This window comes from Triticum aestivum, chromosome 2B (genome assembly GCF_018294505.1).
Source record: "Triticum aestivum cultivar Chinese Spring chromosome 2B, IWGSC CS RefSeq v2.1, whole genome shotgun sequence".
NCBI classification, from domain to species: Eukaryota; Viridiplantae; Streptophyta; class Magnoliopsida; order Poales; family Poaceae; genus Triticum; species Triticum aestivum.
This window is the reverse complement of record NC_057798.1, coordinates 152,401,501-152,426,032: the sequence shown is the minus strand read 5'-3', so window position 1 is coordinate 152,426,032 and position 24,532 is coordinate 152,401,501. Positions and strand designations below refer to the sequence as shown.

General features: G+C 46.5%; 3 protein-coding genes across 3 annotated transcripts; 1 reads left to right on the top strand and 2 right to left on the bottom strand.

Moving 5' to 3' along the window:
* Positions 1-8,215: 8,215 nt before the first annotated feature.
* On the bottom strand, positions 8,216-12,369 carry LOC123044019 (protein N-lysine methyltransferase METTL21A). The gene is made up of 8 exons (XM_044466636.1): positions 12,179-12,369; positions 12,008-12,075; positions 10,799-10,918; positions 10,645-10,718; positions 10,188-10,239; positions 9,981-10,082; positions 9,758-9,866; positions 8,216-8,630 (listed from the first exon to the last, which is right to left on the bottom strand). Exons 1-8 carry the CDS (start codon positions 12,265-12,267, stop codon positions 8,510-8,512), a joined length of 735 nt encoding a protein of 244 aa, XP_044322571.1. The 5' UTR covers positions 12,268-12,369; the 3' UTR covers positions 8,216-8,509.
* Positions 12,370-12,501: 132 nt separating this feature from the next.
* Positions 12,502-14,800, top strand: LOC123044020 (10 kDa chaperonin, mitochondrial). Its single transcript, XM_044466637.1, has 3 exons — positions 12,502-12,740; positions 13,764-13,906; positions 14,531-14,800. Exons 1-3 carry the CDS (start codon positions 12,630-12,632, stop codon positions 14,577-14,579), a joined length of 303 nt encoding a protein of 100 aa, XP_044322572.1. The 5' UTR covers positions 12,502-12,629; the 3' UTR covers positions 14,580-14,800.
* Positions 14,801-19,917: 5,117 nt separating this feature from the next.
* On the bottom strand, positions 19,918-21,413 carry LOC123044018 (plastid-lipid-associated protein 6, chloroplastic). Its single transcript, XM_044466635.1, has 4 exons — positions 20,995-21,413; positions 20,659-20,898; positions 20,423-20,549; positions 19,918-20,342 (listed from the first exon to the last, which is right to left on the bottom strand). The coding sequence occupies exons 1-4, from the start codon at positions 21,238-21,240 to the stop codon at positions 20,125-20,127; spliced, it is 831 nt and encodes a 276-aa protein (XP_044322570.1). The 5' UTR covers positions 21,241-21,413; the 3' UTR covers positions 19,918-20,124.
* Between the last annotated feature and the right edge of the window lie 3,119 nt (positions 21,414-24,532).

Here is a 24,532-nt window from a genome sequence, read left to right as displayed (position 1 = left end):
GGAGGGGCCGGGTTATACTTACAAATATTCTTGAAGCCCAAGACCCAGGATAGAGATGGCGGTTCAGTTAAGGGCCCAAAGCCCAGAGGCGACTTAAGGCCCGTAGTGATAAACCGCCATGTATGCGTGACTTGTATTGTAAGGCAGGAATAGTTAAGAGACCGAGTTGGACACTGTTTATGAGCCGGCCGAGACTCTATAGAGCTGCTGGGCATCGACCTCTGTATATAAAGGGACGACCCAGCGACGGTTCAGGGAAAGTAACATCAACTCGAGAGCTAGGTCAAGCGATTCGCTCCCTGGTTAACGAGTCATAAGCAATCCCCCTCAAAACTGGATCGTAGGCTTTTACCTTCACCGTAAGGGGCCGAACCAGTATAAACCTCGTGTCCTTTGTCCCGATTAACCCCTTTAAGCTTCCTAGTTGCGATGGCTCCACGACTAAGTCCTTTCACTAGGACATCTACCATGACAATTCCACGACACTCAGCCTTATCATCTTTGTCGTTTGACGAAGGCTATATATGGACTGAAGCAGGTGCCTCGTGCTTGGCATGCTCGCCTGGCTTCAGCTCTACGCACTCATGGATTCATTCCTTCGACGGTTGATACTTCACTATTCTTGTTTCAGCGACCGAGTGTGACCATGTACCTCCTTGTGTACATGGATGATATTGTCCTGGTGAGCTCCTCTCCGACGGCTACCGAAGAGTTGATGCTCTTGTGATTGCACTTGGTCATGATTTTGCAGTTAAGGATTTGGGATAGCTCCATTTCTTCCCGGGTATTGAAGTCGCTCATCAGTCTCGTGGCAGTTTGGCTCTCACCCGAAAGAAGTACCCTCTTGATCTCTTGCATTGTGCTGGTATGCTCAAGTGCAAGACATCGCCTACGCCCATGTCCTCCACTGACAAACTTTCAGCTACTGATGGTGCTCTTCTTTCTCCTGAGGATGCTACTGAGTACAAGAGTATTGTTGGTGGCTTGCAGTATCTGACGATCACGCGTCCTGATCTCTCCTTTTCGGTTAACAGGGTGTGCCAGTATCTTCATGCACCTACTGATGTACACTGGTCTGCTATGAAGCGCATACTGCGCTATGTGCGTCTCACTGTCTCCTTTGGTCTTCACCTGTGCCCCAGTTCCTCCGGAGTTCTTTCTACATTCTCTGATGCTGATTGGGCTGGGTGTCTAGATGGCAGGCGATCTACGGGGGGACATGATGTGTTCTTGGGTGCTAATCTGATCGCCTGGAGTGCATGCAAGCAAGCCACTGTTTCCTGCAGCAGCACAGAAGCTGAGTAAACACATTGAGATTGACTATCATTTTGTGAGGAAACATGTTGCACAGAAGCTACTACAAGTCAAGTTTATCTCTTCAAAATACCAACTTGCAGACATCTTCACCAAGCCTCTACCTTCTTCCATGTTTGAGGTCTGTAGGCCCAATCTCAACCTCCTAGATGCTTCAAGAGTGAGTTGAGATTGAGGAAGGGTGTTAGACTTCGTATTGTAGCCCTACTGTGTAATCCATACCGTATTGGTATTGGACTTGTATGTCATCATTATATATATGTGATAGGCCACCCCATAGAGGGTTGAGCCAGTTCCCCCAAAACCTACGTTTTACACGGCGAGAACTTTTGAGGACCTGAAACCCCCACGCCCGGGATGAAGAACTTTTTTTATTTCAGTCCATATTGAGGGCGAAATACCCCCATGCCTCAGAGCATCACCTTGGATCTCACTACTATCATTGCTATGCTAGTTGCTTCGTTCTATCGCTATGCTGCGCTACCTATCACTTGCTCTTCAAGCCTCCCAAATTGCTATGTCAGCCTCTAACCTTTTCACCCTTCCTAGCAAACCGTTGTTTGGCTAAGTTACCACTTTTGCTCAGCCCCTCTTATAGCGTTGTTAGTTGCAGGCGAAGTTGAAGATTGCTCCATGATGGACAAGATTATGTTGGGATATCACAATATCTCTTATTTAATTAATGCATCTATATACTTTGTAAAGGGTGGAAGGCTCGGCCTTATGCCTGGTGTTTTGTTCCACTCTTGCCACCCTAGTTTCTGTCATACCGGTGTTATGTTCCTTGATTTTATGTTCCTTACGCGGTTGGGTGATTTATGGGACCCCCTTGACAGTTTGCTTTGAATAAAATTTCTCCAGCAAGGCTCAACCTTGGTTTTACATTTGCCTCACCTAGCCTTTTTTCCCTTGGGAGTCGCGCTCCCGAGGGTCATCTTATTTTACCCCCCCCCCCGGGCCAGTGCTTATTGTGAGTATTGGTCCAACCTGTCAGCCGCCGGTGGCCACCAGGGGCAACTCTGGGCTGGCCTACCGGAAGTTTGGACAATCCGGTGTGCCCTGAGAACGAGATATGTGCAGCTCCTATCGGGATTTGTCGGCACATTCGGGCGGCTTTGCTGGTCTTGTTTTACCATTGTCAAAATGTCTTGTAACTGGGATTCCGAGTCTGATCGGGTATTTCTGGGAGAAGGAATATTCTTCGTTGACCGTGAGAGCTTGTGATGGGCTAAGTTGGGACACCCCTGCAGGGTATAAACTTTCGAGAGCCGTGCCCGCGGTTATGTGGCAGATGGGAATTTGTTAATATCCAGTTGTAGAGAACTTGACACTTGACTTAATTAAAACGCATCAACCGCGTGTGTAACCGTGATGGTCTCTTTTCGGCGGAGTCCGGGAAGTGAAACGGTTTTTGGGTTATGTATGAACGTAAGTAGTTTCAGGATCACTTCTAGCTTCTCGACCGTTCCGTTTGCTTCTCTTCTCGCTCTTATTTGCGTATGTTAGCCACCATATATGCTTAGTCGATACTGCAACCTCACCACTTATCCTTTCCTTACCCTTTAAGCTTTGCTAGTCTTGATACCCATGGTGATGGGATTGCCGAGTCCTCGTGGCTTACAGATTACTACAACAACAGTTGCAGGTACAGGTTATGCGATGATCTTGACGCGAGAGCGATGTTACTTGTTTTGGAGTTCTTCTGCTTCTTCTTCGATCAGGGGATAGGTTCCAGGTCGGCAGCCTGGGCAGGGTGGATGTCGTTTGAGTTTCTGTTTGTGTTTCATCCGTAGTCGGTTGATGCCCTTGTGTATGATGTTGTTGTATTCGTGTGGCATTATATGCCTCTTGTATGTATCCCCAACTATTATGTAATGGTACGATGTAATGATATCCACCTTGCAAAAGCGTCTCTAATATGCGCTTCTATCCTTAGTGGGACCTTCAAGTTCCTTTAGGATAGAGTTCCTTCGATGTCTGGGTCGGGCAATTTTTATTCGGAAAAATATTAGGGTGCACTATTTTGGCTATATAGAAGTCGGATACGAAATTGGGTTATGATGATCCAAAAGAAAAATTATTTGCCTAAATAAGATGAAGAGTTTTTTTTGGCAAAGCTAGTGTGTCAAAAAACTAAGTTGCACCAAGTTTGTCTAAGGGCCATGTCAACACTACATCGCCCACTTTATGTGCTTAGGGCGATAAGTCTACCTCAGCCATGTTTATGCTTAGGACGATGATCATATATTGGTCATTGCTTGTTTGGGCTCCTTGATGCAAACTTGGGTGAAATTTCTTCAATTTATTTTTGTTTTTTCAAGCATTTGAAAAGAATACCATCAACAATCCAGCGATAAAGATCATTATACTGATAAAGATCATTATGTACTCTAGTTGTAAGCTCTCAAATATTTCTCCTACCTTACAGGAGGAAATACAGACGGTTGAAAATATTTTAGTGATACTTGTTAGCCACTCTCTTGTATAAACGTCAGGTACTAGATTTCCAACAAATCCCTTTCACATGTACTTGTACTTGAAGATGAATCCTCGTTACCCATTCCTTTCAAAACGATTATACATGGACATGCACGACCAATTATGTACGGGGTCATGGATGAGCTGGCCGAGTCCAAAAAAAACACAGAGAAGTTTGACTAATCAGAGTTATTGGAACTGAATCAACTGATCTATGATATATTTAGACCCAATCAAAGCACTTGTCATTGTGCGTATATATATGTACAAAAACGCGTTAGACACACAGCTACAACTACCTGGGTTCTACCAGTACTACACATCGTATTTGTATGCATATACTCCACACACTATACTATTACTATTTCTAACCAGTAGTGATCTGCTGGAAAATAAAGATTAATTGCTCATATCATTGCATGGTTAATCAGATATTAAATCCCAGTCCAAACCTAACAACGACCTAGACAAACCCCTGCGGTTGCAACTAATTAGATCGTGGAGATCTTCACCACACACACGCCATACATCGTCACAGCTCACGTGAGCTTGCATTGCATTGGAGATGCACATCAACCTCTTAATTTCATGACCAGTTCCTTCAACTGCTAGCCTACTGCTCCCCAGCCTCCACCGAACAGCAGCAACTCGTTGTCATGAGCCCATAAACGCCATTGACCTTGCTTGTTGTTTACACCTGACAGGTAATCATGCTTTGCTTGAAGTTGAACTGATCAACACCGCCAAGCATGAGGCTAACTAAGCATATATAGGATGGTCAAATGAGCATAGGCTCATCCTGTCATCCATAGTTAGTTGCCCCATCATCCGTGGTTAGCTTTCGTCGTGTTTGTTTAGGCTGCAACTTTCGCAGAAAAACGCGGCTTGCGGCGGGTTGCTTCGTGAGGCAGCCTGCCGCGCCGCAGTGTGTACATTGCAATGTTTCTAAACAAATGACGAGGTCCATTAATCAACTTGTGCCCTAATTAAGAGCAAGAGCACTTTTGAGGTGGTGCTTGCCAATGAGCATCCACTGGTCGGCAATGTGTGTGAGGTCATGGTTTCATCACCACCACTGCATCCATGTCATGCCATGCGTGTGACCAACAACTCCATCAGCTTATGCCTTGAGCACATACGCTTTCCAGATTCCCATGCCATCATCCTCCCCTTCCCTGACATTATTTATACCTATCCATCAGCACAAGAAAACAAGCAGGCTTCTGAATTAACCTTTTGTCATGGCTGATCTGTAAACACTATCTCAAGACTGTCATACACCTACCGGCCGGCCGGGGCGGCTGGTCGTCGCCGGCGGTGGTCTAGAGCGTGACGGCGGCCGGTAGCCTAGACGTCACCGGCCGTCTCCGGGCCAGATGAGATAGCCTTGAAGGCCAAGTTGGCAACCTGTAGTATGTATATGTGTGTATCCGTCCTGGTGGCTGGACCATCCTGGTGCTAACTGACAGGGATGTTGCCACCGGCCCTTTGCTATTAACACAAGCAAACAGACATCGAGACAGAAGCAACATCTTGTATTTATCAGTTGGGTATCTGGTCATGCTGCGTTGAGTTTGGCACTCACTGCTGCTGCTACATGTATAGCACTAGTACAAGGATGTGTATGTGCAATTGGTGGCCAAGGATCCTCTGCGCCCATGCGTGTGTGGCCGTTGTGACGAGAGACGACACTTCTGCTTGGAAAACTTAGGGCTCCTTTGGTCCAAAGGAATTCCATTGGAGGCTTGAAATCCTTATAAATTTTTCTTACATTTCATATAAGAAATCTAACATCTATTCCAACATTTTTACAATTCCTTTGTTTTTCGGTGGCATCAAATACTCCTTGGTCCTTGCTAATCTTGCCACTTCAATCCAATTCTATACTTTTTCTATTCCTGTTTTTCCAGAATCCTGTGGATCAAATCAAAGAGGCCCTTAACGGTTTCCTCAAGCAGCTGGTCAGATCGGGTAGCAGACACATAGCAGCTCATTATACAAACAGACAAGAGTACGAGCTAATTAGGCAAGCATGTGCATGCAGTTCCATTATGTAATGGTGGTGGAAAAAAATTCTCCTCTCATGTGGAGTGGCAGTACTGGATTATGCAATGCAGCTCAATCATTGGGCAGCCAATCAACCTCCTCCTCTTTTACGTGCTCATGTTCATCCTGTGTTTCATTTCATGGAGGAGGAAAGGAATCTCTGCAAAACACACCCCCACACACACATGCAAGCATATATAGGCAACAGTGTGCCCGCAAAAAAGCAAGTAAAAGAAGAGGTGAAACCATGCGGCAATGCTGCCAACGGTGAAGAGAGTGGCCGCTCTCCTTTTTCCTTTTCCCCACTTTTACTTTTCCCTCAGGCAGTGCCCAGTAAATTGCTCTTCTTTTCGTACGCCCTTTCAGGTGTTTGGGTTGGGCGCCGCTCCTTTCCTGGCCCCCAATTTGACCCGACTGAGTGAGTGACTGACACCTGCATGCCTCAACCTCAAGCATCGGATGCGGCGGCTGTGGAAAAGCCAGGAAAGAAAGAAAGAAACCAATCAAGTCTTGATGCCTTTCTCGTCTGATGATGAGGCCGCAAGATACTACTCCTACTAGTAGCTGAAATCCAATCATGGCCAGTGAATGAGAGGCGTTGGTTAATCTACGGGGCACATTGCCATTACGACTAAGTTGACTGATGCCGGTGGCGATTCAGAGAAGATCGCTAGCTAGGGTACGGTATCCAAAGCGTGATGCCGATTTTCATGACCAAACTTGTTGGTTAATAAACCCAGACGTTGATTTCGCTCGCCTAATTAGTTATGAGGCTAAACAAGATGGGCGTCCAAATGGATCTTAATCGTGTTGGTTGCAACATAGTGGTTGCAGGGTTCTTGGACTCTATCCATGGCGCTACGCCACTACTCTTTCCATCTGCTGCATGGGACCATTTCCAACCTCCAATCGCCAACCTGTCCTGACCAGTAGTAAACCACTAAAATCAGTAGTACAAGGAATTGCTCATCCGCTCCTTGTACACCACTAAAATCAGTAGCAAGCAAGCTGCCGAAAATCCAACTCGGTGACCAGGCTCATCCGCACTTGGTCAGAAAAAAATTCAAAATAAATACTTAAAAAATTCAAAAAAATCCATTTTTTTGTGTGATAGATAATTTTATGCGTGAGGTTAACTCGAAATTTCAACTTATTTGGACATCTGAGAAGCTCGCAGAAAAAAAAAATCGGGTCAGAACAATGTGTAAACAGTAAACATTCTTACAGACCCTGAATTTGCCTTTTTTGCTGAGAGTTTCTTAGATGTACAAATGAGTTGAAACTTGGAGCGCACCTCACGCGTAAACTTATCTACCACACAAATTTTTTTGGAATTTTTTTAGTATTTGTTTTGATTTTTTTTGTCAGAGCGGGTGCAAATGAACTCGGGAGCAGAAACGCCGCGCTCGCAAGCTGCCTACAATTTAACAACTTTTAGAGCAAGAAAGCTTAGATAAGCTATGTTTCAAAAAAAAAACTTAAGAGAAGTGGAAGTGTTGTTGTGTGGCCAAGAGGGCTGGGGGTCTGTGGGGCTAGAGATCCTTCATCGTCAATGGTCTTCATACAGACACTATTCGTGTACGTGCTTGCATCTCCCTGTAATCGAAAACGAACCAACGTTTTCTACTGTTTCAGAAGCAGACCGGGTACAGTGCGGTTCATCCCGGTTTCGGATTATAGCGGAAGGCAGGTCCAGTGCAACGCATCAGCGTTAGCAACAGGATCCGGCACAGTTTCGTGACCTCCCCTCTTCTTGGCAGCATCAGCGTTAGCGATGGCTTCAAATCTTGGACTGCTTCCGAGCTACTCCCTCCGTTCCGAATTACTTGTCTTAGATTTGTCTAGATACGGATGTATCTAGAATGCTAGATACATCCGTATCTAGACAAATCTAAGACAAGTAATTCGGAACGGAGGGAGTAGGAAGAAATAAGAAAAGCAAAGCCGCCGACGACGCGTCGGCTTGCCTCCGTGACAAGCTCTGCTCTGCTCTGCTGACCAGGGCAGGCCTTGACGAGTTGTCGCGATGAGATTCGCTACGTGGCAAGGGCGAGGAACAGGCTAAAGAACAACCAAGAATTTTGGATCCACATCGCATGCATCAGCAACTTGGCATGGGAGCATTGCGAGACAATGCAGGGCAGGGATGATGAAGATTCATCGATTCATCCAGTGTGGGTTTTGGTGCTTTACCTAGGTGGCGCCAAGCACGAGCCCATGGCGATCCAGAGCATCTTCAGGCCCTGCAAGCAAGCACCTCTCAAGTAGTCAAGTTCATATGATGCAACTGCTTCTGGCAGCTCTTTCTTGATTGAATCCTCTCGATCAAGGACTTCCATCAGTGCCTGGTCATCTCATTGGTACTTGATAGACGGTATAGGAAAAACGCTGTGACGTCGTGACCCGAATCGCTTCTTGATTTAGCGAAAAGGGCCACGACCGGCGAGTCATTTAAAAGTTGTGCTGAATCAATCAGCGCCATATCAGGACTGATGCTAGTGTTGTACTACTGTTTTCTCCCATGGAGTGGAGAGATGCAAACTAGAGACCACATCATGTTCAGGGCCAGCTCAGCAGATCATGCAGGCGGTAACATTGGCTTTCCTGATAGGAGGCTCCACATCTTGTTCCTGTCTGATGGAATTGTCACCCAAGCATTCCATCGGAGGCGTCATTTGAGGGTGATGTCGAATATGACGCCTTCGAGATCTGTGATGGTTGTTCTTGTCCCGTCCACTTCCTTGACAACCATTCCACGTTTTTCAGCTTCCTTCAGTACTAGTGCATCCATGCTGGTCATATCGAGAAGAGAAGTGTCTTGGTTAAGAGAATACACATCATCATTTTAAAAAGATGCATTAATTCTGGAATCGGTCAGAATACAACAAAAGAAGAAAGTAAGTTGGACGACAAAATAGGAGAGTTAAATCTGAAGCAAACAGAAGTGGCTAACAAAGTGTTGGGATCGCTCTAAGACCTCACTTGTATGAGTTATGACGACGTCGCGAAAATATTTACAGAAGTGTGAAGGACAACGAGATAACCGGACATAATATCTCAGGAAAAAATAGGCCATTTATTGTTAGCAGTTGTTCTTGTATTGCAAGCTTTAGAACAGGACATTCTGACCATACCAAGTACATGTCAGTATGCTACCAATTGCAGCTGTCAGTAAAAGATAATCTAAACTACTCCGAGCCAGCCTGTATATTCCATATGCTCAGGAACGCATTTGGAAAATCATTTTTGCACAAGGAAAATGAACTAGCAGGTGCAGTGTATCTCCAGCAAGCAACAAACTGATGAAAGAGTGGGCAACATGACACTCTGCATGTCTGTAAATCGGCAGAGGTTCTGTAGCTCTACATAAATAGTACATGTCACGCCGAATTTAGAATTTTCAGCAAATCTCTTATCTTTATGTACAAGTGAATCACAGTGTGAGCAATTTTGACTCAAGGGATCAGCGCTCATTAGCATATGCAACGTTTTGATTTTTTGGAGCCATTGTAAGTGCTTCTTAGGAAGTTCTAATCTGACTAATAATGTCTCTTTAGGCAGTTTTATCCATGAGTGCCTCAGCTACCTTTTAAGCAAAGATATTCAAAATGGCATATCATATACTTATATTGGCAGACGGAGACCCAAACTATACAGATTAGTCAACGCAACATGATCCAAGAACTGGGCGAGTAGTTATTCTTAACGAATAAAGCAAGGAGAAATAAAATGCGAATATAATGTAATAATCAACTATAATGTCAGCAATTCCTTAGTGCAATTGGCACATCATAATGGACAGCATTTATCTGCACCTTTTTTCTAGAAAGCATTCAGAACTCTACTCATATATGTCTTGGACGGGAAGATAATGAGTTTTAAAAAAAATACATAGATAATGAGTTGAAAAAGTACATACACTTTGGTTCGTGATACATAAGCCAGTATAAATCTACATTTATTGGCCTGCATACGAAGAAGCTTCACTACAGTATCAAAGAGACATGGAATGCTAGCTTGCTGGAAGCTTTCTGCGAGTCAAGGTCCACGAAATGCAGCAATTGATATATGCATAAGGAATAGAGAAAAAAGGGATCAGAACTGAAAATAACCACAGGGGCATAGAAAAGTTAGAAGGATATAGATATCGGCTCCAAGAATGAGATCAAATCCAACAGGATGTTTTTCAATGATATTGCTTAGATGATCATGATTTCCCCATTCTAGCTTCTCAGCAGTCAACACTGCAACAAAAGTATCAGTTCAGATTCAATTTCTGGATAGTTTTATTTCAACGAATGTCAGAGCAATGAAACATAGTAATAAGCTGGAAATTACAAAGTGGTAACCTGCATCCGCATTGCCAGAACATGACTGCATCTCTATATTTTTCTTTATAATCTGTGAAATAGATGTAAGGCTTATGTCCAAGGAAAGATCCAAGTGTGGCATGTGCAAAGTCATGCATCATTCACGATCAATGAAGTCGATTTCTAGTTCTAGCATTTGAAGATATAGCAGTACATTGGATGATTGTTGCCGGACAGACTGAAAATTTAATGCGGTGCAATGCCTGCATCATTTATGATCAATGAATTTGATTTCTAGGTCTAGCATTTGAAGATATAGCAGTACACTGGATGATTGCTGATACATAGACTGGAAAATGTTGATGTCTATAAACCCAATGTATATCACATACACAAATTGCTATAACAAGTAATTCAATATCTTAAAAACATGTGGAAGTCTCAAAATCATTCTATAAAATGTCAAACTGGAAGATTCTGAAGGTTTAAATCTTGCCTCTAGAACTTCATCATTGTGATCAGTCAATACCACCTCTTTGCAGAAACGGCTGCACAATATTCCGGTAATGCCTAGCAAGTCATGATAGTGTCAGTGTTTGTAAGATCAAAATTTGAAGTAAATGCGATAGAGAATTCTCTCACGGTCTCACCGATCCCAGATCCCAACTCAATTAATGAACACCCCTTCACAGTCTCAGGGTGTTCAGATAGGTACGTGTTCATCAGAACAGCACCTGGCCATACTAACTGTCCAGTAAGATCATAATCAGCTGCACCAAACATTTGATTGTTTGTTAGTGGTGGCGACATGCTAAGAAAATAATAAATATCTGGCACTCTTTACTATGGGTGCCATTTAGCCTGTACCAAAATCCAAGCAGACAAGTTAGTGTATTAACCACGAGACTTAATTAAATAAGACCCTCCACATATCTCGCTGCACGGCAGCAACAGAACTTGAGTGTAGCATGGTCAGGTCTAAAAAAATTCAACTGACGGACAATGGATAGCACTGTGACCACTTAAATGAGAGTTACTTTGTTAGGAAAATCTGCGTACATTCCGATGGCTGTAAAAGTAGATACAAAGTGAGTCGCCTTGCCTAGTGACAACCAATATGACTGTGACCCTTCATTAGTTTGATCATGTGATACGTGGGCCTTTTGACATCCTCATGCACTAGAATGGAACTGTCTCAGTGGAAGGATTCACAAACAAGACAAGGTAAAAAGTGGCCCTAGAGCCACATGACTGTGTAATGAACATCCGTTTTTTTTTTTGCTACATATGCAGACAACAAGAAGACAATGCCCAAATCACATGTCACGGACATATTTCCATGCTCGAAACATTTAACATTTTACCTAAGCTGTAACTGCACAACCAGAAACAAGCCATCTACAATTGATAGGCTGTTCTTACGGTATTAAACTTGTGATCAGCACCTCATCGAGTAAACAAGTAGAACAAACTGCCGGTGCCTGAATCATACATGCTGCAATTCATTGACCAAATGAAACAACAAGTGGTGGAACTTAACACTGAGTATTATTCAGGGCTATCATGCAAACAGTGCTGGATTGAACAACTTGTAATTGTCGACACAAAAACATCGGTAACTAACTTGAGCAGCACAATGTGCTGCTCAAGTTCAACCAACCATCCCCTCTTCTGCTCTAAACTAAGGAACCTCCACGCTTGTCCCTGCTCCTAGTAGATTTTTACACAGAACGAGCTAGTGGCAAGACCCCCCGTTGCCAATTCACCATCGCAACAGGCTTATCGAACTGCCCCCGCTTAGCTAGCGACGAGTAATTTGCAACATTGGCAAGGAAGAAGCTAAGGGTAGGGGCACTAACTGCAGGCGGAGCTGAGGCAGAGGAGTTGGAGCTCCTGGGAGCCGTAGGTGAAGGTCTTCATCTCGTAGCTGCCCAAATCCAGCAACGAAATCAGCATAGAAGCTTTCAATTCAGCTACTTACATAAGAACAGTAAACCCCGAGTGGGTGGAGAGAGAGAGCAAACCCCTACTTGCGATTCATGAAGAAGGACGGATCCAGGCAGACGAAGTCGTCGTCCTCTTCCTCCTCCCGCTCCCTCACGCCGCCGGCGTCCGCCATCTCTCAGCTCCTCCTCGCCGCCGGCGACTGCAGCAGCAGGGTGGAAATTGGAAAGGGAATGGAGTTCGCTCGCGGCGGCGCTGCCTCGCACGTTGGAACGCCTTGTGGGCTAAAGCCTACGATAACGGGCCTTAACTGGGCCGTAGTAAGCATCGCGCGGCTGTCTCTGGCCCACGGGCAGGAACATTCTAGGGCTGGCAGGGGCAGGACGGTCATTCCACCGCGCCCGCAACCGCGCCTCCCCTCATAAAACCCTAAACCCCACCATCCTTGGAGGCGAAAAGCGAAGAGTGTGGAAGCGTCGCGTTTTCTTGCTTGTTTCCCAAGAAGGAGAAGAGCGGCGTCTGATCTCGTCGGCGGCGATGGCGGCGATTCGGCGTCTGATCCCGTCCTTCAACCGGGTGCTGGTGGAGAAGGTGGTGCAGCCCAAGAAGAGCGCCGGCGGCATCCTCCTCCCGGAGACCTCCAAGCAGGTACGGCGCGCCCTTCTCGCCCTCCCCTTTGCTGATGCCGCTGCCGCTGGTAGATGTTGCTTCTTGCTCATATATGCGTGGATCCCGTCTGGGGACTGCTTAGATCTTGGGCGGGCGATGGTCGTTTAGGTTGCAAATTCGTTATCTGGTGGAATTAATTCGGTTGGGGGTGTTGCAAGGCCGGTCGCCTCAGATTTGCTTTGTGTAGGTAGATTCTAAGCTAGAACGATCTAATTTAGGCAATTGGGATTCGATTAATCAAGTTGACATCCATCTGTGCTGCTTCCACGAAGAATCGTTTTTTTACCAATGTTGTACTTTTTGCAGTTGGCGTGCTACTAGACTGCTAAGTTGTAGTTGTACAATAGTTCTGACCCAGTGCTATTAGTTGTGTATTTTTTCAGAACATTAGTTCGTCAATAGTTCATACGGAGTAGTTATGAACAGGAGGGGTGTCTGTTCCTGGGAAGATTGCTTATTATTCTGATATGGTTACTTGTTAGGCAGAGAGATAGCTGCGTAGTTTGCAAATTGTTTAATTGTGGAATTTGTGCAGATGGGGATGTGGCTAGACTGGCTGATTCAGATTCGCCTTGTGTCCTGCGGATTGTTAGCTAGAATGATTTAGTTTAAACAAATGTAGTTTCATTGGTGAAGATGCCGTCAGTTCTGCTTCCACAAAGAGTTTATTTTTACCACCAATGTTGCTTTCACATTTGTCATGCTACTAGATTGCTAGTTTTACTGTAGTTCTGCCTCAATAGTCCTGTCAGACCACTTAAACTGGTCAGTTCATGTCCAATCACTCCTATTAGTAGTGCAGTTTACTGACGGGTTCTTGACTGATCAATCCTATTAGTGATGAAGTTAACTGACCGGTTCTTGACTGATTACTCTTATTAGTAGTGCACTTAACTAATCCCACATTATCTTCGAGAAAAGGTTCCCTGATTTTTCAGAGTTGTCTTTGATAATTTGACTGTCAAATCAGTTCATGACTTGAGAATGTTCTTGTGAATCCAGCTGAACTCTGGTAAGGTGATAGCTGTTGGCCCTGGCAGCCGTGACAAGGAAGGGAAGCTGATCCCTGTTGCTCTCAAGGAAGGCGACCATGTGCTCCTGCCTGAGTATGGCGGTCTTGAAGTCAAGCTTGCTCCTGAGAAAGAGTACGTTACTTATTTCACCATCGTATTACTTCAGTTGTTGGTGTTGTGATGTTCTTGATGCGTGTGATGCAAAACAAAGCGCAACATCCTAATTCAGCAGCATAGTGCACATTTCCATACTTGTAGAAACAATTGTTTTCATGCCTTGTCAGCATTTGATTATTCCCTCCATGAATGTAGGATAATGAATTCTATTGGGACACAAGTTGTAATATGCGAGTGATTTTTCAAGTGCGAATAGCAGTATATCACTAATTGTATCACCTGATATGGTTCATCATTCAGATGCTGCCACAGCCACTAGGTAGTTGGTACTAAAATCTTTCACATGGTCTGTGTTGCTACATCAAGCCATTTTGCCTTAACTTGGATAGTTATATTGCGTAGTTGGATTAGCAGATGTGTTACTTGGGAAGTGCTAATATCTAACTGTGATTTGAAACTTCTGCTATTACTAAAGATGGTAGCAGCTCTTTATACTAATATGCCACTTTTCACATGCTCTTTGTTGTTAGATGTAACATTCTGTCAAAACTTTTGGGTGACAACAAGCATGTTCTATTTTTACCCACCTGGCAACCTCCAGTTTTATCCGCCTTTTCTAATGCACCTGAAACTTTTCAGGTACCTCCTCTACAGAGACGACGACATTCTGGGCACCCTCCACGAGTGATTCAGATGGTGCGGAAGTCATCAGCTGCTTTAATGCAGTAGGAGAGGATGTTAAGAGTTTCCATGTTATCGGATAAATCTTAAAGTAGAACTGTCTTCTATGGTGTGATGATAGATTTTTACCTCGAACATCATGAACTTGATATGATTGTTGCCAGACTTTCTGTCGTGATGCAATTCAGTAAACTTGCAGCTGAAGTGCTGCCCTTGATTTTCGTCAAATTACTTCCCTGGCTGCTAAGCCTTGCGTTATTTTGATTATTAATGGTGGATGCATTGGTGCCCTGTTTTACTTTATCGTAGACCATGTGTATGTGCAAATCTATAGAATCTGATACGCCCAGCTGGTTGGTTCAGCTTACTCTCTGTTCATGTGTGAAACAGTTGGGATATCCCATATAATTGAAGGTTATGATATTCCTTACAAAAGGAGGAGGGAAATAGCACATAAAAATGTGGTTCAAGCATAAAATGTAAAAAAGTCATAGTTGAAACATAAAATTCGCATAAAATCACATGTGCTGCATAAGATAATTTAGTGCATGAACTTGCTTCTCTAAATCATGCATAGGGTTGCCTTCGCCTCCGCGACATTCACTACGCATAGGAAAAACTTCTGCTCATCCGGTAGCAACTATCCTACCGTTTTATCGAACCCATGAAGTTCAGGACATTCTCCTATTGCTTCTCCAATTCATCCTGGGATAGAGGCACATTTGGTTACACTTGGCCCCCGCGCCGTCTTCCCCAGGGCGACTCAGGCGGCGGCGCATCTCGCAAAGCGTAGCGGCCTTCCCCCGGCTTCCCCCCCCCCCCCCCCCCCCCCCCCCCCCCCCCGCCGCCCAACTGCCTCTGTCGGGCAAAGCCCCGCGTGGATTCGGCGGCGGCAGGGCTGGCGCGCCGGAGCGGCTCGTCTACGAGCAGGGGACTCGTGTGGCGGCGGCGGTGCGTCGCTCCTCCGCGCGCGCTGTTCGTGCTCCGGGCGCGGTGCGGAAGGCGGTGGTGCTCGCGGCGGGCTGGTGCTGCACCCCCGTGCTCCACTTGTGTGGGGCGCGCGTTGGCGCGTCGCCTCCCAGATCTGGCGCGGTGGCCCTGCCTGCGGTCCCTCCATCGGCGTGTGTGGCGAGCGGGCGATCCCTCGGCCGTGGGGGCGGCGTCTTCCTGTGGCGGACTCATCTGCCTCGGCTGTGGGCTGCCCCGCGCGGGCCTGGGTGTGCGGTGCCATCGGCGGCGGATCTGACGGTCTTTGCTCTCTTGTGAGCTGGATCTCGGAATGGGGGTGGGTGGGCGCGCTGGGGTTCTACGCACGAGGTGTGCGGCGGGCTAGGCGTGAAGCAGGTGTGGTTCTCGCCCGTCTCCGTTTCTCCCCCGGTCTGGAGGCTTCGCATGGCCGACAGTCTCTGTTCGTGGGCTGGCAGCGAGTGCTTCTTCTGCTCTGTGGGTTTGGCTCTTGGAGGACTAGCAGGCTATAGGTTTTGGGGGCGCGCACACTGCCGGCGTAATGCCGGGCTCCGATTTCGGTCGTAGCCAACGACGGCGGTGCCTGTGGGCGTCGTATCCTTGTTGAAGGCGTCATGGTGCGGTGCTCGTCTTCACTCCTGTCAGCTCCAGAGGAAACTTTGGATCTCGGTCTCCGGGATCAGGTGATGGTGGCGCTCAACGCCACATTCCCTGCATGGGCTTCGTCTTTGAGCTTGCCTTGGCTAGGGTGACCAGTGGCTTGAGGTGGTTTTATTGGTGGTTCGTGGGGGCGATGGTGCCGGAGAAGTGGTGCTCTGTCGTCGTGATCTTGGCTCAGCCATGCCCTGAAGTGGGGCTGATTCTTTCGTCGAAAGCCGGGCTAGCGAGGTGTGGTCTTGTAATGGATTTCCTCGTTCCCACCTCTCCCCTTTCGGGGGGTTGTTGGGTGGCGACCATACGACCATTGTTCAAGGCGCTTCACCTTGTTTGGTCAGATGAAGATGAAAGTTGGCGTCCTCCTCCAGGCTGGCTATGCTGATGAGTTTGAGGTGGTGGTGGTGCGGCCGGTTTGAGGTCGATGGTGGTTGGTGCCCCACTTTGGCGGTGTTCATCTTGTGATCTTGCTCCTACGCTCTTTGGTGTGTCTCTGCTTGGCGATGTCAAGCGACTTCGTCGGTGTGCACACAGGTGCCGTGGCGTCGTCTCGGCCTCGCGCAACCTTTTGAATGTGCCCCGCAGCGCAGGTGGTGTTGCGGCGTTGTGCAGTCTCGGATACGCAAAGCCTTTTGATTGCGTCGATGGTACAGTGTCATCGGCTTGTTTGCTTGGCGATGCCGACTTTGCCTGCGGTACACAAGTGTTGTGACGCCGTCTCGGCCTCGCATGACCTTTCGAAGGCACCCCCGACATAGATGGTGTCGTGGCGTTGTGCAGTCTCGGCTATGTTAGGCCTCAGATTGCACCGATGGTGCAGTGTCATGGCTTGGTCTCGGCTGGCCAATGTCGTTCGATCTCACTGGTGGTGCTTTGTCTTGTGTCAGGGCGTGTCTTCCCTCTTTGTTCTCACTTGTTTATATGTTGTGGTGTGTGTTGTTTTTGCTTTATCTCTTCTCCAACTGTGCCCCCTGTAATTCTGGTTCACTTGAACCCATCCTGCAAAAGGCTGCGAAGCCTTATAGGCAAATGAATACAATTCAAGTGGGGGAGTTCTCTCCCCCCCGGTGAAAATTCAAAATAAAAAATAAAAAAAATTCACCCTGGATGTTCACCATCATTCCAGCATTTTTGTCATCCAAATCTGAGGAATCAATGAACTCTTTATATATGAATTATACAAGGTACTTGTTCGCATACTCATCATCAGACGAATCCATCCTTTGCCTACAAATGAGCAAAATAAAAAGAAACTACTCAGACATTTCATCGAACACATAAAGTGCGAGGTGTATGTACAGAGGAGTTGGACGTATCAGGGCAGCGGCCGGTGGCGGCATGGACGACAGTGTTGTCGGTTGGGGATGATGACTGAGCTAGGGCAGCGGCGGAGCTATGGTAGTGGTTGTGTGGACGAGGCAGAAAAGTAGAGAGGAATAGGCCGGGTTGGGCTAGGACAGGGGTGACTCGAAGAGATTTGGGATAGACCCCTCCTGTCAGTACGACGTGGCAGACACGCCCGAGCGTCCCTGTATCTAATCCGCCCCAGATATGGGTTGGAGGGGTGCCGGACAACCCAAATTCATATTGTCGGTTTATGGCGTCCCGTTGGGCAGCAATTTTGTCACCGACAATGACCAGGTCGTCTGCCAGGACGTACTAGGAAGGGGGAATTTTGAGGGGTACAATTGTAGATGCTCTAATGTACAGAAAGACTAATGCCCACACGTGTGGCAGTTTTGCAACTCGCCCACACGCGTGGATGACCGTCCAGTCGAGTTTGCACGAATCTTGACACATTGAGGCAGAATCCGCGTGCCACGTAGAACAGGGCTGGTGTGTGGGCGTTGGAGAGTTTGCCCACACGCCCGCAGCACACGGTTTGGCAGCTGCGCTGTGTGGCGAACTAGTTTATGCCCACACAGCCAACACCTAGTCCATGCGCGTGTGGGCGAACTGATTTCGCCCACACGACATCCGTACGTTGTTGGATGAAAAATGCAGTACGCGTACATGGCAACTAGGTAAACACACATGGCAACTATGATTCGTTCCAAGACGGCAACTGCAGTTGCGCGTACTTGGCAACCAGATAAACACGCATGGCAACTGTGATTAACCATACATGACAACTATGGTTGGACCACACGTGGCAACTAGGTAAACACACATGACAACTACTGTTTGACCATATGTGGCAAGTAGTTAATCACACACGGCAACTATGGTTTGATTACATGCGGCAACTACCATAAATTAGACATGATAACTATAGTTAACCAAAACAGATAGAGTTGCCATGCTTTTACAACTACATTTGCCATCCATGTATAACTACATTTGCCATCCCGGATGGCAACTAAATCGTCATCCCGCGGGAGTACCTAACGTAGCTGCGTCAGGACGTGTGAGAATTTTTGCTTCGTGCCACACGCACGGGATGGAGATGAGTAATACTTTATTGGGCGTGTAGCATGAAGTAGCTGCGCCCACATGTGTGGGCAATTCTAATATTCATCCACACATAACCCGTGTAGGCTGCCTCCTGCTCACGCCACACATCGTGTGTGGGCGAATGGCTAGTATGCCACACGTGTGGTAGTTAGCCGCGTCCCTTATGTATTAGGCGATGAGAGAAGTTGCCGGACCTCTTTAAACAACATTAGTCATCAAAACCTTAATCACCACATTCCCTCTCTCCCGGTTCACACCGTGGAACGTGAGTCATGGATGGTTCATTGCCTTGAAAGTTAAATCCATTCGTGAAAATTCCAAGTTATCCACATAGTCTTGCTTCCAAATTATCCACACAATGCATGCATAAACTTTTAGCTGTAGACTGTGAAAATAAGGCTGTGAAATTCACGAGATGCCTACATAATGCTAACATTGCTAAGAGAAATTGCAATTGAAGGCATTAGCTTTTCAATGCGTTATGTTCCACACTTGTGCATGACACGTGCGTGTGTGTGTGTTTATATATATTCATTTTCAACGTTTTTAACTCTTTGTTTCAGATCTGTAAGAAACATACTTACATATAAATATTCTTTTTTTTTTGCTGGTTAGTATGTGAGAATAATCCTAGGTAGGAAGAATAGCAACAGAGCTTTTGTTACTTTAGCAACCAAAGGTTGGGTTAGAAGACCAACAAGAAACAACTTCCTAGATTTGAAGCGTCTTGGTGCGTCTGAGGCTTTGGGGGTTGCTATGAGACCCGCTTGTAAGGGGTGTATGTTTCTGGTTGAGGGTAAAACACACCTAGCCGCAATGGATTGGCCGAATTTTCTGGTTTTGAGAAGGCATTGCCTGGTTTTTGTTTTTGCTATTTTATATTTTTAATGGTTTAAATAATTTATTATTATTATGTTTGTGAATATTTTTTACAATTCATAAACATTTTTAAAAGCATGATCATTTTCTAAAATCCACACACATTTTTAAATTCCTGAACATTTTTTTAAATCTACAAAAATATATATTAAATTTACGAACATTTTTGTAAATTCATTGTTTTTCAATTCACAACATTTTGTAAAATCCAAGATTTTTTAAATTCGCGTTATAGAACTTTTTCAAATAAAAACACGATAGTAGATTTTCTGATCTAGAACCTAAGCGAGCAAGAACTTCATTGTTTTGCCCATTTGAGCATTATAACAGCAATTCCATAGTTTTAACATGAAAAAAGCATCGCTAGCACATAATTAAAACTTAAGCCAACATATTAAACCAAAACGAAATAGCCGAACGTAATAATCTGCTAGAGAGAAAAAGTTAATCCCATAGGTGAAGAACGCACGCTAGCCTCTATCACAATACTACTCCGGCAAAATTAGACAGAGAACTATTACAAGACTTTTGTTTAGGGGCAAAAAATTTGAAGCAGTACAGAGAGAGTGAGAGCAGCAGCAGCAGCAGCAAAAATCAGCTCATGAGACGACGAACACCCTGAGCTCCCCTCTGTCCCCTCGGGTGATGCGGGTGTCGTCGTCGAGGTACGTCACGTCGAACTCGCCGCTCCCGGTGTTGGACGCCGGCGGCCGGAGGCTATCCGGGAGGCGGGGCACCTCCAGCAGAGGCAGCTGGGACAGGTTCCCTTTGGTCTTCACCGTCGTCTTGTCGAAATTGATCTTGATACTCGCGATTCCTGGCAGTGGCAGCCATCAGAATTCAGGAAACACCCATCAATCAAGCAAATAATGCGTGCAGAATCGACAGGTGTCTCACCGGTGATCTCAAACTTGTGTGCCAGCGTGGCCGTGGCCTCCACCGGCGGCAGCGGCCACGGCGCGCCGAGCTCGAGCTCCACGATGTTGTCGAAGTCCTGGCTCACCACGTCGATCCTCTGGAACACCTGACGAGCACAAGCACAATTGGGAATGGAGTTCCGCTTCCGCGTCACGTTTCTGAAACCATTCTCGGTGCGGCTGAGCTGAGCTCAAGATTTGGTGTCGAGTCCTGACCTGGCCGAGGGTGATGGGGAGGAGGCGACCGGTGGGCGGGCCGGGGCGGCTGCCGCCGAGCGTCCGCGACGAGAAGGCGCTGCTGTAGACCAGCCTCCACCGTCCCTGCAGCTTGTCGAGGTCCTTGGCGAGGTCCACGGGGGCCGGCGCCGCCGCCTCCAGCTGCCTCGCCGCCGCGTCCGCCCGGTCCAGGTCCTCCTGGCTCGCCGCGAGGCCCCGGTTCAGCCCGGCGACCGCGCTCTGCGTCCACGAACCATGCGAGGATCGGTCAAGCGAGCGAGCGGCTACGAAATGTCCGGTCAGTCAGATGCTGGAATATTCTTATCGGCCACTCACCAGCAGCTTGATTTTCAGCGAGGGGATGTCGCCGGCGCCGGCGCCCGTGTCCGAGTAGTCCACCGCCGACGACGGTGCGGCCACCGCGCGGATGGACAGCTGCTGTCTCTTCCCTCCGCTGGCGCTCCTCCTGCCGCTGCTTGCCCGCCATAGGTTCCTGCGCTTGCTGCTCGCGGGAGGACTAGGCAGAGGACGAGTGGAGGTAGAGGTGCAGCAAGATGACCACGACGGCGATGCCATGGCCATGGGCACCGTCCGTGAAGGCGAAACAGTCAATCAATCGAGGAGAGCAAAGGGAAAGGAAATTTTCAATTGGGCGCCGACGGGCAAGAGGTCAGAGACGAGCACGAGAAGCTGCTCTTGTGTTCTCAAAGAAAAGAAAGGAAGGGGGCAGCTTCCCTGCGGTGAGGAATTTTAGTGGTGGGTGACCGAGCTGGTCACTTGGCCGCGAAGAGGAGTGGCGCAGGTTGGGACGCGTAGAGGGGTGACAACTTGGCAGCCTACGGTTACGCTTTTGTCAGCCCGGTGGCACCTCCGGAGCCGAGTGGCCGTTCTAGGTGGCAGAGGTCGTCGTGGCGCCAACGTTTCGTATTTTCTCCTTTTCTTTCAACGAACTAGAGACCTTTATTAATCTCTAGAGTTACTAAGCTACCACGAATTGAGAGCTCCTGGTGAATCGTGAGATTGGATGTCGGTTGTGAGCCTGTGACGGTGCGTCTCGGTGGTCAAACATATATCAATGTGCTTAGGTGAGTCGTGGCAGGGGCGAGGGGTGCTGTACCTATACGTGTGTCTTGGAGGCTGGGAAGGGCTCCGCATGCCTCGCATATCCTCTTTCCTTTCTTTCTTTGAAATAGCAACCCTCACCGCCACCTTCAAATCCATCCGCTTCCCCACTCATGGCCGCCGCTGACCTGCCCTAGCACGATTCACCTCCGCCGATTGCTCGCCGCCGTCTCGACCTTCGACCTAGCAATCGCCCTCGCTGTGAATCCTAGCCCCTGCGGACTTCCCAGGCGAGCCCTAGGCATGAGCGATGGCGCCGCCTCCAGTTCTCCCCCACCCAACCCTTTTTCTTTTCTCCCGCCGTCGCCTTCTCCTCACTTCGCCTCTCCACAACGCTACATACTCCAGGCGTAGACAAAAAGACGAGAGAAGCACCGGGGATGCGTGTATGACGATTGGCGACCCTAACCCAGAATTTGGCACCACCTGCGGGTATGTAGGTTGCAACGGCGGCGACAAGCAAGAGGAAGGGTGGCGACCAGCGGCATAGACGATGGGCGTCCTGGAACTTTACATTCTCAGCACAATCCTTGTGTTTCGTGTCCCCATCAACATTACCATCCAAAACTTCTGTGGCCACCGTACATGTACCAGGTTTGTCCGCTCTCTCTTTACTTTTTTTTTCCATGTGATTCCACAAGGAACGTATTTGTTTCCATTGAGATGTGCTACTAGCTGGTTAAATGGACTTACATTAGGATTGGTTACTCGATCCCAAGAGGCAAGACATATTGCACCAACAACCAAGCTGTGATTGAATTAGCTGCCAGATTTCTTCCTCAGTTTTGTTGTATGAGTTATGTGTAAAATTTGTTGTCTAGTGTAGTGCTCGATGTTCCGTATATAGTATATACCATTGTATTTTTTGCCTCAAGCAACATGACTGAAATTAGTTCTGTATTCTGCAGGAAATACGATATTTCAGTGTTGGTAATTATATGGTCCTAGCCTTGATTGATAGACTAATTAGCAGAGTGCTATCAAGATACAGTTTGTACCATAATCTCCTTTTTTGTGGTTGAATGACATGGCAGATTAATTGTCCAAGAAATTTATTTTGTACTAATCTCAGAACTATGTTGCTTACTTGTTGGCTGTTTTGGGGGATCGATGAAGGATTGAATTTGCTCGCCGGTTTGAGGGTGGAGGGTGAGGACTGCTACCCTGCTTGCAACCACATGATGACACACATCGTTCATGTCAGTCAATCACGTGATGTTTCTTGGGCATCTTCCCCTCCGCCTACATCTCTTTTACCTCAAGAATTCTGAGAAATAAACTCTACTTTTCTCCTTTTTTTTCCTTAACTAACATATTTTATATGATGCTCAATTTTGTACTTGATGATTAATCTAGCTTTATAGATATCAAGATTGAGGCCACCGAGCATTGGTTCTCAAGGGAATTTCAAGAGTTATTTGTTGTTGATGCCTGATAGTGAATGAAAGCAGTTCCATTCTAGCTCTTATTTGAAGTCAGGGGGTCAAGATTATATGCTGGTGGAGATCCAATATTTCCAGATAATTTGTTTAGGGTACTTCTCTTTCTTGATACCAATAAATGTCATATGCGCAGCACTGATCTAGCTGAGTATTTTATGTCATACTTCTTTTGTTGTATTATAATTTTCTAAATTTATCTTGTTAAAAGTTAATCATGTGTATATTCTTATACACTATCATCTGACATACAAATCTGTCACCCGCAAAAAAAGGTCATACACATATGTCATCAAGAAACAATATTAACCTAATCAGAGATGAGATATGGATGATTCTAAGAAATTTGGCCATTTTTGATATTGACATATTGTTATTCACTAAAAACACATTTTATAATATCATTAGAAAGAAATAAGTGTATATACTTGATATTTCAACGATGTCTCCAGTGGTAACTAGAAACTTTTGCCAGCACACAACCTGGACCGTTCTCTGCTTGCTTAGTGAAATCATTCCTCAGTATGGAATCATAACTCTAAACGTCAATGAAGTGAATACTGATGAGGACACATAGAGTTATCTGAAAATTTTATCATCTATTTGTCAATCATGGAAGTGAAATGAAGGCCCACAAGGGGACTTCATTTTTGACATTTATAGTTATGTATCCTTATGGATAGGTGACCCTTTGGTATAACCATAGATGATTTCTACAAATTGATTAGACATGGTTAATCCAGGCATTTTCATGAGTGCAATGCTTCTTCACCAAATCAATGTGTTAGACCGTTAGTGTAGTGGAGTAGTCACGACAGATGTCCTAGTGTGAGGACTTAGTCGTGAGGCCAATACATCTATGTGGTTGCTTGAGAGGGGTTGATCGGAACGAGAGACGCGAGGCGGATCAACACACAAACAAGGATTTAGACAGCTTCGGGCCCCGGGAAACATTATCCGGTAATAGCCCTACATGTTGTTTGTGGCTAGGTCTCATTATGCTCATGAGGGATACGCCGCATAATCGGCTCTCCTCTAGTTGTGTCTAGCCTTAACGATTATTTTCCTGCCCCTCTTGGGGTGCCCAGCCCCTCCTTATATAAGTTGAAGGGGCGGGTTACATGTAGAGTCAAACTCGGATTAGGACTTAACCTATTTTGACATCTTACCATGGGCTTCTCACCATGGGCTTCTTAATGTCTTGGGCTTCTTAACTGTCTGGCTTAACTGTCTGCCGACTTAACTGTCTGGCTTAACTGTTTGGCTTAACTGTCTGCCGGCTTACCCTGCTTAATTGTCTGCCGGCTTACCCT

What these genes read in the sequence shown, in the direction of transcription:
- LOC123044019 (XM_044466636.1), bottom strand. Translation starts at nt 12,267, where the DNA reads ATGGCGGACGCCGGCGGCGTGAGGGAGCGGGAGGAGGAAGAGGACGAC. An exon ending in TTCTGGCAATGCGGATGCAG is followed by an intron (nt 10,083 to 10,187) that starts GTTACCACTTTG and finishes CTTTTGTTGCAG; the next exon opens with TGTTGACTGCTGAGAAGCTA. An exon ending in TATGTATCACGAACCAAAGT is followed by an intron (nt 8,631 to 9,757) that starts GTATGTACTTTT and finishes CGATATGACCAG; the next exon opens with CATGGATGCACTAGTACTGA.
- LOC123044018 (XM_044466635.1), bottom strand. Translation starts at nt 21,240, where the DNA reads ATGGCCATGGCATCGCCGTCGTGGTCATCTTGCTGCACCTCTACCTCC. An exon ending in CGCTGAAAATCAAGCTGCTG is followed by an intron (nt 20,899 to 20,994) that starts GTGAGTGGCCGA and finishes TCGTGGACGCAG; the next exon opens with AGCGCGGTCGCCGGGCTGAA. An exon ending in ACACAAGTTTGAGATCACCG is followed by an intron (nt 20,343 to 20,422) that starts GTGAGACACCTG and finishes TGCCACTGCCAG; the next exon opens with GAATCGCGAGTATCAAGATC.
- LOC123044020 (XM_044466637.1), top strand. Translation starts at nt 12,630, where the DNA reads ATGGCGGCGATTCGGCGTCTGATCCCGTCCTTCAACCGGGTGCTGGTG. An exon ending in TCCCGGAGACCTCCAAGCAG is followed by an intron (nt 12,741 to 13,763) that starts GTACGGCGCGCC and finishes TTGTGAATCCAG; the next exon opens with CTGAACTCTGGTAAGGTGAT. An exon ending in AAGCTTGCTCCTGAGAAAGA is followed by an intron (nt 13,907 to 14,530) that starts GTACGTTACTTA and finishes GAAACTTTTCAG; the next exon opens with GTACCTCCTCTACAGAGACG.